We start from the raw sequence: 20,006 nt of genomic DNA on the forward strand, positions 1-20,006 counted from the left end.
GCACAGGGAATACAGAGAAGGGAAAAACTAACCCTCCTTGCTCTCAAGGCCTTTCCAGGCTAATGGGGGGGACAAGATGCAAACGGCTGTGTATGGATAAGATATAGATAGGAGAGAATCCACTGAAATGCCCAGAGCTTTCAAGTCTTCCCTGGTATATATTTGTGAGGCTGATTTTTTGGAAAGCATGTAAGACTACACTACAGCTTCTAGCCCAAGACTCTCATCTCTGAAGGTATTTGTGTGTCCCAACTCCGTCCAGAGTGTTGACTGTCCCTGCCAATTTTATATTGGCTCATTTAGTGAATGTGCCATCTCTATCTTATTCATGTCATTGACAAATATGATAATCCCTGTGGGCCCCAGCACACAGCCTGCAGTGTGCTACTGGAAAACTCCTGCCATCTTGGTATTGGACCTGTCATCAGTATTCTGTGGATCGAGGTTTTTCTACCAGCTCCTGAGGTCATCTAATTCTATTACCATACAGCCTGTATCTCGACATGTTTTCACCAGAAAAAAGTGTGAGATATTTTTTCAAATGCTTGGCTAAAGTCTAGATAAACTATATCTCTAGGACTTGAATGGTTTAGTTGAGTGTTGGACTTGGAATCAGAAAGACGTGAGTTCAAATCCCACCACAGACAGTTCCCAGCTGTGGGGCCCTGGGCAAGTCACCTAACTTTTCTCACCCTCAGTTTCCTAAGCTGTAAAATGGGCATGATAATAGTGCTTCCCTCCTAGGGGTGTTGTGAAGACCAGATGAGATGACACGTGTAGAATGCTTTGCCAGGCGCACCATCAGCGCTGGCTGCTGCAGCCTTCTCCACTGCTAACTTAGTAACTCTGTTAGAAAGGAAATAAGGTTGGCCCGTCACAACCCGATGTTGATGAAAGGCTGCTGGCGTTTTGTGACATGCTTCCCTTGCTAGCACCGAACACCCCATTAATGAATGTTCCTCGGAATCAGGAGTAATGGGTGGCAGTTATGTCAGGAAAAACTCAATAGTTATTTGAGCCATCCCACAATGGAATGGGCCACCTTTGAAGTCTGTGGGTTCCTGATCCTTGGAGGGCCTCTGCAGAAGCCAGAAGGCTGCTCGTTATCAGGCATGTTATGGGGGGATTCCTTGGAGGATGGTTGGGACCCACCGGCTGCTGAGGTGCTGTCTTATTTTCAGATTCTGGGGTTCGTGACCACCAGCCCCTTTCTGTGCAAAGGTAAATAATTTGGTGGCTGTATCTGTTTTTCCATGGCTTGATCCTTTCACCAGATTTCCTGTACCAGTGACTGATTACTTCCTAATTAGCCTGACCGGAAGATGATTTCTTAGTAATCCACAAATTGGTTCTGTTGTTTGAAGTTGTGTTGTCCGAGATGACAAGGAAAATGGGGCAGCTAGGTGGTATAGTGGATAGAGCACCGGCCCTGGAGTCAGGAGGACCTGAGTTCAAATCCGGCCTCAGACACATAACACTTACTAGCTGTATGACCCTGGGCAAGTCACTTAACCCCATTGCCTAGCTAAAAGCAAAAAAACAGAACAAGATGACAAGGAAGCTGATTTTTAAAAAAATCTGTTGAATTTTGGGGAAGAGACTTTTTCATCTATTCAACCTAACATTCTTATCTGTTAGTTAGATTGTAAGCTCCTTGAGGGCAGGGTCTGCCATCTCTTTTTGTATTCCTGGTGCTTAACACAGTGCCTGGCACATAGTAGGTGCTTAATAAGTATTTATTGGTTAATTGATTAACTGTACCTTTTACCCTTAAAGCCTACAAAACATTGACTCTTGAGAAATTTCCACTTGAGATTAAAAAATAACTTTGATGCCTGGGTAAATTGAGTTTATGTGCTGTCTCAGGGTTTAAAAACCAGCGTGAGAGTGTGAAAGAAAAAGGTAGATTGGGAACAAAAGTAAGCCTAGAGAGTCAAAAGTCGGGATTTCAGTGCATGTGACATAATGAGTTCTTGCCAATAGCTGGAGGATGGTTGTGTTCGTAGCCATTAACATCCCTCTTCTTCCATCAACACCCTTCATCTTTTTATGAAACACCAAAGAAATTCCCTAGAGAGCTCCCCCTTTTAGGAAGAACGAGAAGGTTAACTTACTTCAGAAACTGTCTTGTTCCCTGTGGGCTGTCTGGCATCGCGTGGGGCTTCCTCAGCCGTCGCCCATTGAGGGATGTCCAGTGTTGTTTTCATGCAGTGCAACACACAAGGCCTCTCCTGGACCGATGACTTCAGCCCCATCTCCAGCCCCCTGCATGTGTCTCAGTAAATCCCCATCACCCGGCAACAGGGAAGAGGCCTTCTCATGGTGTGGAAGCCAGTCTTTGGAGTCTTCACAAAGGCAAGGTGCCATGAATTCACAGGCATTCTGGTTCCTCAACTGCTCCTGATTTCCTGCTGAATCTTCCCTGACTTGTGGCGGAGGAAGGATACATGGGAATTACGTTGTCCAGCGCCATCACTTTCATCCGACCATCTCAAATGGCTCCATTTGCTTTCTGCGTGGACCTGTGGTGCCCGTTTTCTTTCTTTTCTCTTTTGTTGATGAGGGACTGAGCATTGTCACTACTTCATAGGTTCCAGCATGAAAGAGAAGTGATCTGGAAGATCAAACTTCTCCCAGTCAAGCACATAACCATTTATTAAGCGCCTATTGTGGGCCAGGCACTCGCTTAAGCACTGGGGATACAAAAAGAGGCAAAGGCGGTCCCTGCCCTCCAGGACCTCACAGTCTAGTCTCACTCTCGAATGAAAGGCAGGCACAACTATGCACATTTGCTGGGAAGCTGTGATTAGAGGGGAAAAAAAGTTGGTGGTGATAGTGCATCCTTCATGGTGAGTAACCTAGTTAGCAGGAAGTAGTTTTGTCTGATGTATAACTGTATCTAGTCCTGTGATGTTATGAAATTTGCAATCTCATTTACTTTTCTTAATTATGGGATGATTAGGAAGATTCCTGAAACTATTTTTCAATGACTAGTTAAGGTCTTTGAACACACACTAAACTTTTTAAAATTCTTCTTAAACCAAAATGTCCCTTCTTTTGTTTGAAGCGCGGTGGTTGAGATGACCAGTTAGTTCTCTTGGGGTTTGGTGACACTTGACCTAGTATTAGTCGTATTCTACAGTAGACTGCAGACCTGAAAATGATGAGATTCCTGTCTTAAAGAATGTAGGATCTTCTTATATGGTATAAGTCTTTTATATAATTGGAATTCTTCATGCATATTTTAAAGAGTAAATTATATAGAAAACTGGAAGGTCTTAGGTGGATTTTTACTGTTAAGTAGAGGGGATATATTGCATAATCTTATGAGTTGTTACTGTGATTTAAAAAATATTAGAAATTTAACAATAATTAAAATCCAGTAATCAAATAAAGAAAATATTACATAAAACTCTTAACCTTGAACAAAGTAAAACCAAATGAATTGAAAGTAAACAACCAAAAAAATGAATGGAGTCTAAGTCGCTTTCCAATTCTGTCAGCATTCCCTTACTTTTGACTTATTTTCTTTTTAAAAATGTAGTTGTCAAGAACATACCTGTTTTCTGTTATGCTAATTTCACTTTGCATCATTTATAAAGATCTTCCCATATTTCTTTATAGTATTTACACATTTTTATACCAATATCAAATTCCATTACATTAACACGCCATAGTTTATTCAATTACTTTCTAATCGTTGTATGTATGTATATGTGCATAGATACATTGTATTTATTATCTCTGGTTTTTTCCCTGTTACCTATAAGATACCTATGAATATTTTTGGTACTGATGGGGACTTTTCTTCTTTTTTATAATTTTGGGATTGTGTCCTAAGACTTTGAATTTCAGGGCCAAAAGCTACAATCCATTTTGTCACTTGGGTTGCATATTATTCTAATGCTCTCTGAAATATTGGCCACTAATCTTCAGTCCTACCAAAAATGGAATTATCACGCTTATATTCCTGTAGTTGCAGCAACATTGAATTTCATAATTTTTGCTATTTTTGTCATTCTTGTGGATGTAAGCTGGTATGTTAGGGTGGTCTTCATTTGTGTTCTCCCGATTATTAGGAAATATGGGGAGCATCTTTTCTTGTGGTTAATAGTTTTTTCTTTCATCAATAGCCTATTCATGTACTTTGACCTTACTCTATTGGGGAATGTATATTATTACTCTTGGAAATATCTGTGAAACAACCAGCCAATCAATGAGCAGCTTTTAAATGCCCACCCTGTCCTAGCTTCCGGATATCCAGATACCAAGGAGGATAGCAGTTCCTTGTAGATTTTGTATTGTCTGTTATATTTACTGCAAATATTTTCCCCAGTTTCTTTCCTTCCTTTTCATTTTATGCCTTATGTTATACAAAAAAATTTTTTAAAAAGTTAAACCCATTGGTTTTATCTCTAAAGCTTCCGCTTGATTAATGATTTTCTTTCTTTCATAAGTGAGGCAGGTACATTCCTTTTTCTTCCAGTTTAAAATGAAAACAGTTAAACAGAATTTTAATCAGTTATCCAGTTAACATTTATTATGTCATATAGTATGAGAAATAGATCCAAAGTATTGCTTTTTTTGTCTATATGACTGTCCAGTTTTCCCCATTTATTTTTGACTGTAATTTTCAAACATGGTTTTATCAAATACCAACATTGTACACATTGGTACTGGAACAATGGGGGAATTGTCCAGTGGAACAGAATTTAGGATCCAGAGAGTTTTTATAATCATTGCTTTATTTTGAAACTAGTTCATCTAGTTCCACTCATTCTAAGAAGTAACCTGTTGTTATTTTGGTTGGTTTTGTGTGAAATCTAAAAACTTGCTTGGGAAGTTTTGACACTTTTATTCTCTTTACTTGATCTAAATGTGAGGCTGAGAGTACTGGGCCCAGATGGGGTAGTTGTGTGAGCAGGGGAGAGTTAGGCACCTTCTCTCTGCCTCAGTTTCATCATCTGTACGATGAGGGGGTTGGGCCGGGTGGCTTCTAATGGTCCTTCCAGTGTTTTCTTTATGATCCTGTGAGTCCCTGGGTTTTTAGGGTTCGTAGGACAAAATGTCTTTAGGTAGAGCCAATAAATGAAATGGTAGTGCTCACTATTAAAATAAATGTATTCACTTATTTTTCAGTCTTGATTTTTACTTCAAATAATTCAGTGTAAATAATATTTGCATAATGAACATAACACTGATTAAAATCTTGGTAGAAATTTCTTTGTTACCTTAAAAAATTAACTTTCATTTTTTCTGTTGACTTTCATTAAATATGAATTTAATTTTTGTTGGCAGGGAATTTTAAGCCTTGAATATTGTGTGGGCATCATTGGTGGAAAACCCAAGCAGTCATATTACTTTGCCGGATTTCAAGGTTAGTGATTTAATAAGATTGTGTTTTTTCAGTTTTCTTTAAAAACCCAGGAAGTTAATGTGGGATCACTTGGAAACAAGATGATTAAAATAGCAAAATGAGGGCCTTATTAATTCATCAGCTCCACTAAAGCCCACTCATTTGTCATTTGCCCCACAAAGTAATTGGAATCTGTAAAATGTATGTTTAATTTCAGTTGTTGCATAAACAAGGCAGAATTGATGGTTTCACAAAACTTCGAAGCCGTTGCTGTTACAGTCTGGCGGTGTTATTTACAGATTTACTTTTTAGCAGTTTTTAGTGGTGCTAGTTGATGTTAAAATGACAAGCAATATGAGCTTCCTGTCAGGATAACGTAGTACAATACATTTTTCATATGCAAACTCTAGAATATAATTGTGTGTTTGTAAAAGTAATTTTATCACCAAAAATTAAATGACAGTCTCATCACTTTATAAAAATTCTGCTTATACAAGCATATTTGATTATGCAAAAGTTAATCTGTCCTGTGAAAACCTATGTTTCAGTCAATGAATATCAGTCTGGCAAGCTGTTACTCGTAGGAGGTTTAAAAAAAACTGTTCTACATAGAAATTGGATTGTAAGCAGTGTAATAATAAGGTGTTTTTTGAATTACTTGTCTTCTGTTTTGTCCTTGTAGATGACAGTTTGATATACATGGACCCTCATTACTGCCAGTCTTTTGTAGATGTCAGCATAAAGGATTTCCCTCTTGAGGTACTACCGATAAAGAGTTGGTCCTGCTTTCCTTCCATATGAATCAAATGCTAATTATTTAGAGATGTTCCAGGGAGTGGTGTGTTGATGGTGTGAGGGTTACGACTTTCATCACTGCTTTACTCCTGGTAAAACCATAATAAACAAAAATGACCAAAGGTTAAGTACTTGATGCAGAATTTTAATTTATGATATACTTAAGACTTCATTTATCTCTGTCTCTTTCTTGTGGATACCGGAACCTCCCTGCTCCCCTACCTCCCCCCAATCCCCTAATATAAATGATCAAGACTCCAAGTAATTTTCTTGAAAAGACAGCTGGGTTGTACCAAAGACCTTACAGTGTTAGGCAGATTTAAAGAAAAGAAAAAAAAAGGAAAAACAAAGAGAGCAAAAGTGGGGGAAGGTCTGGGGTGATAGATTGAGGGAGGAAAATGTATCTTGTTAAGTAAGAAGCATGTTGGTTTAATTAGTTTTAAACGTAGTATGTTAATTAGAATTTGATTTCTTTTAAAAAGGAATTTTTAAGGGGGCAGTTAGGTGGCACAGTGGATAGAGCACTGGCCCTGGAGTCAGGAGAACCTGAGTTCTAATGTGGCCTCAGACACATAATACTTCCTAGCTGTGTGACTCTGGGCAAGTCACTTAACCCCAATTGCCTCACTTTAAAAAAAAAAAAAGAAATTTTTAAGGTTTTAAATTGTTAGCTTTGGGTGTTTGCTCTAGTCTAAGGGTTCTTTGCTTTTTTGTGTGTGTCCTAGACCCCTTTGACAGCAGTCTGGGGAAGCCTCTGTGGACCTTTTCTTGGAGTAATATTTGTAAATGCATAAAATAAAAATTGTAAAGGAAACCAGTTCTATTGAAATCATTATCTAAATATTTAAAAAGGAAGTTTGTGTAGTCCAAGTGAAGAATCCATGCTCTCTAGTATTTTTTTTTTATGACTCTATCACTCCATCTAGCATCATAAATTAGAAATTTTGGAGTGTATGTAAATGAGACACATAATTATTGTTGTCTTCAATGTTGTTACTATTAGCAGAGTTTGAAAAAAATTTTAAATAAATCTTATTGATTTTTAAAATATCACTAAAATTTTCCCCAATGTCCTTTTCCCTCTCTCCTTCCAGAGAGCCATAACAAATAATGTTTTCAAAGAAAAAGAAGAGAAAAAAATCAACAAAACTGATCAGTACATTCAAAAATTTTGAAAATGTATTCAGTGTCCTATATCCAGGGACCTCCGCCCTCAGCAGAGCGGTGGGATAGTGAGGTCTTCCCAGATCACTCTCGGAGCCAGGCTCGTTTTTGGGAATTTTCACATTCTCTTTGGGCTGTTTTGGGGTTGCTCTTTCCTCTTACATTGTTGAAGTCATTGTCTTATTGTTTTCTTAGCTCTAGCAGGTTTTTTTTAAAATTATTTTTAACCACATTATGTAAATGGATCAGTAAATTTCAAGGGCCTGATGTGAAGCTGGAAATGGCGTATTTAGTACTTCTTCTGTTTCAGTACTTCTGGCATACTGGCTAATAATGATGCCTGGTGATGTTTGTGCTTGTCTCTATTGGGCTTTCCACGGTGCCATTGGTTTTTTTTCTTTCAAAAATAAGTTTTATTTTTTTTTAAACCTTGTTTCACTCCTCAAAACCACTGCCTTATCAGAACCATCCCTCGTGATAAAGAAGTGAATCAAGGACACATCTTAATCTTGTCTGAGAGAGTGTGCCTCCTTATAAGTCTGCGGTCTACTTTCTCTGCAGAGAAGAGGGAGGTTCACTTCATCATCACTCTCCTGGAGGCCAGACTGGTCATTGTGTTGATCAGAGTTTTGATGGCTTTTAGTGTTGTTTTCTTTTTCTTAATTTTTTTTCAGCCAACAAAAATCTACCTTTTCTACCTCTCATCTTCCTTCCAGTTTGAGGAGTAAAGGAAAAAAAACCCTAATAACTTCTTTTATAAATATATATTGTGAGGCAGAATGAATGCTGTGTTGGCCATGTCCAAAAATACATGTCTTTAGTGCATCAGCTCTCTATCAGAAAGTGAGTTTCATCATGAGACCACGGAAATCATGGTTGATCATTCCACTGATCAGAGTTCCCAAGTTTTTCAAAGTTGTGTGTCTTTAAAATATTTATTATTACTGCGTGAGTTGTTGTCCTGCTTCTGCCAGCCTCACTATTCATCAGTTCATTCAAGTCTTCCCAGGTTTCTTTCATCACTTCCTATAGTACAGTATTGCATCACATTTATATTCCATTCCTTGTCCAGCTGTTCCCTAATTGGTGGGCACCCCTTCAGGTTCCAGTTATTTTCTACCACAAAAAAATTTTCTCCCAATATTTCTGCACATCCTTTAGAATTTGTTTCCTTGGGACTCTTCCCTCCTTTAATTTGCCTGCCCTCTTATTCTTGCCCTTCCTTTCTGTTTCCATCTTGAGTGAAATGTATTTCTGCACTCAATTCTGTATGTGTATGTTTGTGTACTTGGACCTACTTTGACCAATTCAGATGAGTTAGGTTCAAGTATCAGTTAGTCCCTAAACCTTTCCTCCTTGATTGGCTGTAATTCTTATTGGGTGCTTCAGTGATGTGATTATTTTCCCCATCCTTCCTCTCTGGTCCACCCCACCCTCCCTCCAGGATACTTTGCTTCTCTTCCCCTTCCATTTTTCACGTGAAATCGTGATAACCTATCATTCCCAGGCCTGCTGAGGCCAGAGGTCCCTTCTATACCCTTCATAATGCTTGAATTCAGAGGTGACACATGTATCATCTTGTAAACATTTATTCTTCTTTAGTCCTTTGTGATTGTTTGCTCACGTTTAACTTTTCTGTGTTTCTCTTGACTCCTTTGTTTGTCCTTCAGAGTTTCTGTGCAGCTCTGATCTTTTCATCAGTAATGCCTAGAAATCTTCTGTTTCTATAATGAAACAGTTCTGTGGGGGGTTTTTGTTTTTTTTTTGGTACTTGAATTCTTTCTTCCTGGCCGTTTGCATTATTTTTTCTTTAATCTGAAAGCTCTGGATTTTGGCTACAATGTTCCTGGGAGTTTTTATTTTGGGGCTTCTTTTAGGGAGTGACAGGTGGATTCTTTCTATTATTCCTTTGCCTTCTGGTTCCAAGAGATATGGGGCAGTTTAAGATTTCTTGAAATATGATGTCTAGGCTCTTTTTTTGGTCCTGGTGTTCAGATGGTCTCATGCTTCTTAAATTTTTCTCCTTTGTCTCTTCTGTAGGTCAGTTGTTTTTGTTAGGAAGAGGTACCTTACATTTTCACACATCTATGTATGGATTTTTTCCCCGGTCTTTTGGTTTTGTTTTAATGCTGCTCGTCTCATAGAGTCCATAACTTCTCTTTGATCTGTTCTAATTTTCAGGGGGTTTCTTGCTTTGGTAAAGCTTTCTGTTTCTCATACCAAACTGTCAGTTCCTTTTTAACTCTTCCTTCCATAGCTCTCCTTTTCTTTTCGCTTTTCCCTTCAGTCTTCTCATTTCATTTATAAAAACTTTTTTTTAACTCTTAAAAGCCAAAACAACAACAACGACCCTGGCTTCACCTCCTCCAGGAATTTGCGTTGGATTTGTGCGTAGGCCGAGTTTGTCTGTGAGGTTTGGCCTGGAGATGTTCTAGAGCCATTCTCTTCTTCTGGGTTGGTGTCTCAAGCGGCCTTGTAGCGCAGTAGGTTCTTACGACAGGGTTCTTTTTTGGTTTTCTTTTTCTTCTGCCTGCCCCCTGACTTTGGTTTTTGTTAGGGCCAGGCTGTGCATTATTGGAGGGAATGCAACACCAGAAAATTTTCCAGCCTTCATTGGCACTTTGTGACTTCCCTGAGTACAAAAGAACAGAGGAGCTCCAAAGTGTTTTGTCCTGTTGACGTTCCTTACTGATTCCTGAGAAAACACCCCTTGCCATCCCTGTCTTTCCCTACTAGGCAGGCATGGCATTTCTAGTTGGTATCTGGTGCGGTCAGGTTTTTCGGTAACCTGAGCCAAATACCTGGTCCATCCTGAAGTAGGCATAGGGCCTGGGGCCATCTGTGCTTTGGGTAAGTGGGCCCAGGTTGCATCCCATGGTGTGCCCTCCACCCCGTGTTTATTAATAGGGATCATCAGAATTGGCCTGGAAGGGAAGAGGAACCTCTGAAAGGTGTAAAGGTACTTAGGAGAACCCCAGGCATGGAGATGTGAGCTTTGTTGCTGTCAGTGAAGCGGGGAGGTGGCCAGGGGTGTCAGTGACAGGGCCAGAGCAGGGGTGACATGACGTGGACGAGTCTGTGCTGAGTCAGCTGCTCCAGCGTTGGGGGCAATGCCACATCTGAGCCCCCACGCAGCTTCTGAGAGATGTGAGCAGATGGCACCATGGGACACACCATCCCTCGTCTCGTACCCCGGGCTGGATGGTCAGCTCCTCCAGTCTGTAGTTCGAGGGCTGAAAACGTTGGCTGCAGGAGATGTTGGCGAGACCAGTGGGTCTGGAGTCATGATCTCTGGTCTGCATGCCAGCTCTCCCACCTTCCAGGTGTGTCCTCGGGCAGGTCATGTTGGTGGTCACCTCACCGTCTCTGAGCCTTCAGGTTCCTCATCGATGTGAGGATGGGAACCATGCTTGCACCACCTGTTTCTTAGGCTTGTCGTGAGGACAGCGCTTTTCAAGCCTGAAGTTGCTGCATCCAGAGGGTAGTGGGGGTGAATATTGCTAAACTCTGTGGTAGAAGTAAATGAGGAGGCTGATGCACGCGCCTGCTAGAAGTGACATGTCAGGAAGGAAACGTCAGCAACGCTCCGGAAAATCTAAACGATGAAAGCTCAGGGTGTGTAACTAGACATGCTTTGGGTCAGATCCTTAGAACGTTTCAGACTAATCAGTTGTGTGATGTAACAACAAAAAGTACATGTTTGGAGGCAGCTCAGTGGCTCAGTGGAGGACAGACGCTCGATACTTACTAGCTGTGTGACCCTGGGCAAGTCACTTAATCCCAATTGCCTTATCAAAAAAAAAAGTACTTGTTTGAGTGGGAGTGACAGTCGAGCAGGTTCCCACTCCATAGAAATAAGCAGGCGCTCTTCAAATCCAGGGCAGCTTTTAATTTTAAATTAAAAAAAAAAAGCGACACAGGAGGGGTTACATTTTGGACATTAATTCTCTAAAATGTGAGACAGAAGCTTTTAAAAATTGGAACTTCCTGAATGCTGGTGATATAATCCATCTTGATTACATGGTATAAGTTGGCAGCCAGGTACTGTAGGGTTGTGTCTAAATGTAGTTGGTGAGTTCTTATGGTTGATTGGACAATATTTTGAGAACTGACCTGGCCTGTAATAAATGGAAATCAATCTGAATTATAAATTGGTCTTTTTTCCTTTGACTTCAGAATCTGCCTGAATGAAAAGAAGCTGTGGGTACAGCCTCAAGTTTGAACGATTTCGTGCAGGTCCTAGTGTTGAATTGATGATACCCCATAACATTTTGAAAGTAACTTTAATTCTGGGGCAGCTAGGTGGTGCAGAAGGTAGAGAACCGGCCCTGGATTTAGGAGGGCCTGAGTTCAAATCCGATTTCAGACACATAACACTTACTAGCTTTGTGACCCTGATCAAGTCACTTAACCCCATTGCCTAGCCAAAAACCAAAAAAATAAAACAAACAAAAAAAAGAAAGTAACTTTAATTTCAGTGTTCATATAATTGTTTCAGTAATCAAAACAATTGGAAGAAATTAGCATTTGACATTCCTCTGGGTGATAGTAAGTCAGTCTAAGGAGCAAGGCATTGAAACAGACCAAAGAACATCGTATGTTGTTTCTCCCAGTGTAAATACTTGGTCAGCATAGGTGCTTGCTATTTGGGTTAGAATTCACCTTCTAGGTGAATTCAAGCAATACTGACTATACTGCTTCTTTTTTCCCTAATGGAATTTAATCCAGCAGTTGTATCTTGAGCACCAGCTATGTGTAAGGCACCATAAGCTACAAAGACCAGATCAAAGAATCCTTGCTTTCCAGGATCTGTCGATCCAGTTGAGGTTATAGTAAATGAGCAGATGAGTCTGAGTGAGCTTGGACTACTGGGAAGGTGCCCTCGCATGTGAACGGGCCTGGGAAGAAAATGGGAGATTTTAAGAGGAGAAGATGAGGGAGGGCATTTCAGGGGTGGGCAGTGACCTGTGCTAAGGCTGGGCATCAGAAGCCAGACCACCAGATATCTCTGTTCATCTGGAATGTGGATGACATGAAACAGTGCTAGTGGGTGGGCTTTTTGCCCCTTCCTCCCTCCTTTCCTTTCTTCCTTCCTCCTTCCCTTCCTTCCTCCCTCCCTCCCTCCTCTCCTCCCTCCCTCCTTCTCTCTCCCTCCCTCCTTTCTTCCTTCCTCCCTTCTTCCCTCCCTTCCTTCTTCCCTTCCTCCTTCTCTCTTTCTCTTCCTTCTGTCTTTCCCTCCCTTCCTTCCCCCCTCCCTCCCTCCCTCCCTCCCTTCCTCCTTCCTTCCTTCCTTCCTTCCTTCCTTCCTTCCTTCCTTCCTTCCTTCCTTCTCCTTCCTCCTCCCTCCCTCCCTTCCTTCTTCCCTTCCTTCTTCCTTCCTTCCTTCCTTCCTTCCTTCCTTCCTTCCTTCCTTCCTTCCTTCTTCCTTCCTTCCTTCCTTCCTTCCTCCCTCCCTCCCTCCCTCCCTCCCTCCCTGTTGGGGCCTGGGATTTCTTTGGAGCACAGTAGCTCTCCAGGAGGACCTTCCTTTGCTAAGATAGGACAGGCATCAGTCATTGCCCAGCTGGTTTCCAATAAGCTACTTTTTGAATGAAAATGAAAATCTTTCTCTTCTTTCTGTGACCTGATCTCTTGATACTTCTTTTTAAATTTTTTTTTTTTATTTTTAGGCAATTGGGGTTAAGTGACTTGCCCAGGGTCACACAGCTAGTAAGTGTCAAGTGTTTGGTCTGAGACCAGATTTGAACTTGGGTCCTTCTGATTTCAGGGCCGATACTCTAACCACTGCACCACCTAGCTGCCCCTCTCTTGATACTTCTTCCTTGAAGTCTGCCCTGATTCCCTCAGCTGAAAGCTCTCTCTCCCTTCTCACAATATTGCACGTTGGTTAAGCCTTTCTTCTCCGCTTAGGGCAGTCTGCTACCCCAAATCCCACCTCTTTGTTTGCATGGCATAGGGTGAGAGGCAAGGCCTGGGATGTCTTTGGCATGAGGAACTTCTGGAGGAGGAAACTCCCTCCACCATGCAGAGTGGTGCCTTCTTGGCAGCTTAGAATCTTAGGGAATTACATGAGGAACCTAAAAGTCCAATGACTTGCCCAGGGTCACACTGCAGAACTTGAACCTGCGTCTTTGTGGCCCCCTTCCCACCTTGCCAGGGTGCTTCTTAAGCAGTCCATAGATAGGAAAGTGAATTAGATGGACATGCCTTATTATTGTCTCTCCAATAAATTGTGCAGGTGGTGATTTCTGTGGCTGGGTATAAGTCAAATGGTCAGTAAACTTATGTGCAGGATCTGACATATAGAAGAAGAAATACCAAGCTGGGTGGTACTAGTAAGTCAGTGTGGAAGCCTGGAGTGAACATCTTGAGATAATTTTTTAACTTCTGTGCTTCACAGATCTGCTTTTTTGAAACAGCTTTACCTATAAAAAAGCTGGAGCCGTGTTAGGACATTTCCATTGAGGAGAATACTGGGTGTTCCCTGGTCCTCTGGAAACTCCTCTTGCCCTTCCAGAAGAGCCAGGTTGGGTTTCATTGCACAGAGGCGATCTTAGCGAAGCTTTCTGCCAAGACCAGGATTCGTTTGCATGGTCTCTGTTGCCGTCTTTGAACAAGGCATGTGATCAGTCTTAACAAACAGCTGAAGTGATTTAACCAAAGAAAGCATGTGTGTTTGTGTGTTTTGTACTTGGAATACGGGCACACGGGCCACTCATTAGATAAGGAAGAAGCTCACTAGCCTCGTAGTATCCATAGGTTCCGCTGACTATTGGGTATCTAAGAACCCAGAATTTCAGACATTTTAATGATTGATTTTAACACCCAAATATTAGGCTATTAAATAGTTCCTCATCGAGTATGTGGTCTTGTCACCCTTTGAGTTTGTGAGTTTAAAAATAGCCCAGGTTCATTCTTAACTAGGTTAATTCTTAGGCTAATTCTTGCATTTTTAGGGAAAGTTGTCCATACACTAAAATTCCCTGTTTGGAATGATTTTAGATAATTTGAACAGAAGGCTAACACTTGAAGTTGAGAGACAGTCTGGTGGGGTGAAGAGCATTGGAGTTCGAGTCAGGAGAGAGAGCTAACATTTTGGCTCAGGTGGCAAACCAGTTACCTGGCTGTAAACTAGAGCTCATATGTGAACCACCTGCCCCAGGGTCTTTGTGAACCATCTTCTCCCTCTGCCCTCGGGCCGTGGATTGAATTGGAGTCTGTCTACCAAGAATATCTGGTAGCACCTAAGACAGGGAGCCCAGGAGAGCCTCCTGCAGAGCAGCTTGGGAAGAGGGCGAAGTGGCTCCCTGTCCTGGGCAGCAGAAGGAAGGGGGAGAGGAGGTGTACGAAGGGAGGCATTCTTCTCTCTCTGTTCCTTCTCCAGCCCTCCATTGATGTCCACAGAGAGCCTGAAATTCCTCAAGTGTGTTAGGAGCTCAGGAAGTGGGGGCTTGCTTGTGTAGGAATTGTCTGTTTCGGGAAGTTGATTGGTTTCCTTGGGACTGGTATATCATGTAGTCTTGTTAAACAAATCCATTAATAAATTAGGTGCCGTTGAGAATCTGTTTTGTGCCTGCCTCTGTGCTCTACCGAAGGGCTTTAAAACTTTCCAGCTTCATATGGTGGAATGAAATGTCTCAGATGTTCACTTAACATGATCTAACTTGGTGATTTAAATGCAGGGTGTCCCGAGAGTCTTAGGGCCGTGTTAAACTACTGAAGCTGAATATGGCACTAAGACTTTTGGGACATGCCGTCCTTGACTGGTTGTGTTCACATGTGGTCTGAATTCTTGCATAGGTGTCCCGCCTGCCGATGTAATTCTATGTAACCAGTATGTATTGAGTGCCTAATTAATGGAAAGTGGAGGAGGAGGGATCTGGGGAGGAAGAAGAGGAGAAGGGGGAGGGGGAGAGAGAGAAGGAGGAAGAGGGAGAGGAAGAAGAGGGAAAGGAGAAGAAGAAGAGGGAGAGGAAGAAGAGGGAAAGAAGGAGAGGAAGAAGAGGGGGAGGAGGAAGAGAGGGAGGAGGAGGAGGAAGAGGAGGGCTTTCCAGGCAGTGGGGAGAGAGCTTGTGTGAAAGGTGCTGAGGAATAGCAGTAGGAACAGTATTATTAGGACTGCAGACTCTTTTGGGGAGGTGCATTTCCCTTACTCTGCAAGAAGACACTAATAATTAATAATGAATAAAGCAGACTTGTGTGGAATTGAATCTGCATCCAGTGTTAGCTGTGTAGTGCTGTGCTTTGGAGAGAGTGGGGGCCTGAACAGGACAGGTTCAGAAAGGTTTGGTTGTTTTGAATTAAAGTCTGAGACACAGGAAGCGTGGGCGTGTTAGCCAACCTAGAGGATGGTTCCCACCGTTATGGAAAACCCATAAAAAGAAAGTGTGTCTCTTTAATCTCCTAAAGGAATTTTTTTCTCCTGTTGCAGTCATTTCATTGTCCTTCTCCAAAAAAGATGTCATTCAGAAAAATGGACCCTAGTTGTACCGTGGGATTTTACTGTAGAAACATCCAAGACTTTGAGCGCGCTTCGGAAGAAATCACCAAGGTAACGGTCAGCATTTGTTCTGGACGTGTCCTTTCAGCTTTTAAATGCTGCAGTGACAGAAGTGAATGAGTATGGGCTTTTTTGAGGGTTCGCTTGTTAAAAGATGGCCACCTGTGCAGTTGGAAATTTTTATGTTATTGAACTATTCTGTGTGTGTTTATATGTATACGCACACATATACACGCACACATACATGCGCATGCATACACGTGCATGTATGTATACACATGTGTATATGCATACGCACATATATGTTAACTGTATTGATAGAATTTGTGGTGAATTGCAAAAAGCAAATAGAGAAACATGGACTAAAAGAGGTTTTCTTTTCAGGTGTAGCCCAGTAAAGCTGCCTAGAGTGACTAATTGGGGACCCAGTGGGCCACTAGGTGGCACTGTTGAAATAGAAATCCTCCTGCAACGGCTACCTTGTGCAAGCAATTAGATTCTATTCTATTTGAAGAGGATTTTAAAAGGGCAATCCCTTAGGGGTAGAGGAAAAAACTAATGAAGGATTTGATCAAACCAAATTGTGCATTATTTCTTGTTAGTCCAAGGGCTTCTTTGATTTTTAAAAGAGAAAATGGTATTTTTGGATTCTGACTAAGTAGATTGTTAGCTTCCAGGAAACTTCCAGATCTGTTTTGCTTAAAGGATATTTGAGACAGGTCGCTCTCACTTCTTCTCATTATCCTTACACTTGTTCATTTTTCTGGTTTCTCTGAGGACCGCTGCAACATTTCCTGAGCTCTCCTGGCCAGTGGTACTAATGCTGCTGAACATCAAGAGAATTAGCTCGGTGGGAGCTAAGGCTTGGAAGAACCCTCGGCCCATTGTCATTCGATGCCAGATCTGCTCTTGGCTTTTTTAGAAAACAAAACAGGATGATGTTTTTAACTGGAGCTTAGATACAGTGGTCAATAGCTTATGACTAATTTTCACTGCCAATTAATTTTTAAGCTGAAAATTGGCTCCAAGGATACAAAACCATTTTTCAGCAGGGAGAAAAATCAAATGACTAAAGTTAAATCAAAAGTTTCCTGTATGTTATGTTTAGTTTACCTGACCTGTCATGTAAAAGAAGAAATTTAACGGGTGCATGACAGAAAAATGAATGAGGAAAGGAGAAAATGAGATATGTAAGAACGTTTTCTTGTGCTTCATTTTTCAGTTGTCTTCCCCTTCAGACTCTTTTCTCAACATGGCAGGCCAAGAACACTAAAATGTCTATTTTCCTGGTTCTGGCGTCTACTGTTTGACAGTAGTAGATAGAGCCTCTGTTTAAAACTATTAGTGAATAGGACTGGGCCTTTTTTTTTCTTTTGTCTTGATAAGACTGTGAAGCAGATGCTAAGACAGACAGAAACACTTACTTAGATAATAATAGTAATAATAATAATAATACAAGCTCGCATTTATGTAGTACTTCAGGTTTGCAGAGTGCTTTTCAGGTATCATCTGCTATTTCCACACAACAACCCGAGGGGGTAGGTACTGTTATTATTCCTCTTTTACAGATGAGGAAAATGAGGCAAACAAAGTCAAATGACTTGCCCAGGGTCACACAGCTAGTTAGTGTCTGAGGCTGGATTGGAGCTCAAGCCTTCTGGACTACAGACCCAGGGCTCTGTGCACTGTGGCGCCCCCTCGCTGCCAGTGTAGATGCCAATATCGAGATGGCTCTGTGGTCATGTCGTGGTCCTTTCTCTGTCTCTCTCTCTCTGTCTCTCTCTGTCTTTCTCTATATATATGTAATCCTTTAACTCCCTGGTTTTGGCGAATTATATTCTCACTTGGTAAATGTGACATGAAGTAAAGAGAGCTCTGGACTTGAACTCAGAAGGCTTGGGTCAAAGGGCGTGTGTCCATCTATCTCTTAATAGGTCTGTGACCTCAGACATGCTGTTTGTCTCTGCTCAACCTCAGTTTCTTCACCTGTAAAATGGGGTTAACAATCTCTATTGCCTCTGCCACATAGGAGAGTTGTATAGATCATCAAATGAAATAGTGTTTGTAAGAATGTTTTGAGAACTGTGAAACACTCACTAATTGGGGTCTCCTGGCTCAGTGGGCAGAGTCCAAGGACCTGGGCTTGACCTGTCCCTTGGCTGCTTCCCTGGAGGACCCCCTCCACTGCCCGCCCCCAAGTCACTTCTGTTCTTTCCACCTCCATGTCCTGATCTGTAAAGTTGGACTCAGTGACCTCAAAGGTCCTTTATAGCCTGAAATCTATAATCCTGTACGATGCAATACTTACACAGCAAAACATGTAGTGGATGCTTTTAAGACTGTCCACCAAACTTTTGTCAGATTTCTGGGGTAGAAACGAGTAAGAAAGCCGATGCGAGAAGGAACTGGGTACCGTGGCTCTCTCCTCTTTGTCTCAGAGATCGTGCTGCAAGGCCCGTAACCTGAGCTTCTGTAAGAAGCAAACAGTTGTGGTCTTGGGGAGAGCATTGGATTGCATCACCTTTTAAAAATTATTTTTGGGGCAGCTAGGTGGCACAGTGGATAGAGCTCAGGAGGACCTGAGTTCAGTCTGGCCTCAGACACTTGACACTTCCTGTGTGACCCTGGGCAAGTCACTTAACCCCGATTGCCTCACCAAAAAAAATATATATATGTGTGTGTGTGTGTGTGTGTGTGTATGTATGTATACACACACACATATATATATATATATATATATATATATATATATATTTTACCTTTTGCATCATGTTGATTTCTGAATTATCCCTTTCCAGAAGAGCCATCCCTTATGGAAAAGAATAAAAAAGCCCAATTCAGCACAACTACCACATTGGCCAAGTGTGATATTCTGTGTAGTGATGTTCTGCCCCTTTGACCTCTGTGAAGGAGGGAGAGTGATGCATTCTCATACTTCTTTTTTGGGGGTTAAGCTCGGTTATTCTAATTTCATGGCTGTGTCTGTTGTTTCTGTTTATTCTCCTTAGCATCAGTTCATAGAAGTCTTCCCATGGTTTTCTGCATTTTTATTACTGGGCATTGCATCTAGTAGGTGCATAATAAATGTTTTTTTGTTCAGCCATAGTTCTTAAAAGTCCAGTAACATTTCATTTCATTCATATACCATACTTTGTATTTTTATTTTTAGGCAATTGGGGTTAAGTGACTTGCCCAGGGTCACACAGCTAGTAAGTGTCAAGTGTTTGGTCTGAGGCCGGATTTGAACTCAAATCCTCCTGACTTCAGTGCCGGTGCTGTATCCACTGCACCACCTAGCTGCCCCTCACATACCACACTTTGTTTAGCCATTCCCTCATTAGTGGGCATCTATTTATTTCCAGTTTTTGCTATTACAAAAATGTCACAATAAGTATTTTGGTGTATGTGGCTTTTTTTTTATTCCTCTCCTTGGCACATATGACTTATCTGAGATCTTTGGGTCAAATGGAATGGACATTTTAAGTTATTTTCTTAGCATCAGACCAATCGAGAATGTCTTACTTTTAATGCATTTGGGTTAATGCTTACTAGTAGGGAAATTTGGAGAAAGGCAGAAAGCAAATTAAGGCATCTATTGAAGGTAATTATTATTTCTCTAGAATCAGCTAACTTCTATTATATAATAATATTATTAAACTGTAATTAATGGCTTCTGGTAATGACACTAAAAATCCATTGTCCATTAATAACTTGATCATTTAAAATCGAAATTTTGTAATCCAAGTGCTTTATAGAGTCATAGAATCTCAGAGCTGGAAAGTCCCCCCCGAGATCACCTTATCTAAACTCCTTTTAAGCAGGGATCTGTCATCAAGCTTGTTCATGTAGGCCTCCGTTGTTGAAACTCACCACCTCCAGAGATAGGCCTTTCCCAAAGTGGATTGCACCACTGTTCTAGATGTATGGGGTATTGGTAGCAGACCATTTGGGAAGCTAGAATTAACTCCTATTTTGCTTCTGTTTTCTCTGTTAAAGGAGAAAGGTTCTAGTACTATAAAATAGAGCAAAACAAAAGTGATTAAGATAGAGTTGAATCTCAGGATAAATGAGAATATAATTAGAGAACTTAGCCAGCCCAAGCCACCAGCCCAGACAGACTTCCCCTTGGGTGTGTGTGATTGCTATTGGGAGAGGAGACATAAGCCTGAGGTCAGCCACCCTGATTTTCAA

General features: G+C 41.4%; 1 protein-coding gene across 4 annotated transcripts in view; it reads left to right on the top strand.

Annotated features, from left to right (window-relative positions):
* Positions 1 to 20,006, top strand: part of ATG4C (autophagy related 4C cysteine peptidase) — an 83,791-nt gene that overhangs the window by 51,352 nt on the left and 12,433 nt on the right. For 3 of the 4 annotated variants that reach the window (XM_020993090.2, XM_020993091.2, XM_078156679.1), the window contains 3 exons: positions 5,299 to 5,377; positions 6,039 to 6,115; positions 15,747 to 15,866. In XM_020993090.2, the coding sequence (XP_020848749.1) occupies positions 5,299 to 5,377; positions 6,039 to 6,115; positions 15,747 to 15,866 (276 nt within the window). The remainder of the gene's footprint in view (positions 1 to 5,298; positions 5,378 to 6,038; positions 6,116 to 15,746; positions 15,867 to 20,006) is intronic. The other variant, XM_020993093.2, reaches the window with a different exon arrangement.

The sequence above is a fragment of the Phascolarctos cinereus genome, unplaced genomic scaffold, assembly GCF_003287225.1.
Source record: "Phascolarctos cinereus isolate Bilbo 61053 unplaced genomic scaffold, phaCin_HiC Scaffold_5;HRSCAF=322, whole genome shotgun sequence".
NCBI lineage: Eukaryota > Metazoa > Chordata > Mammalia > Diprotodontia > Phascolarctidae > Phascolarctos > Phascolarctos cinereus.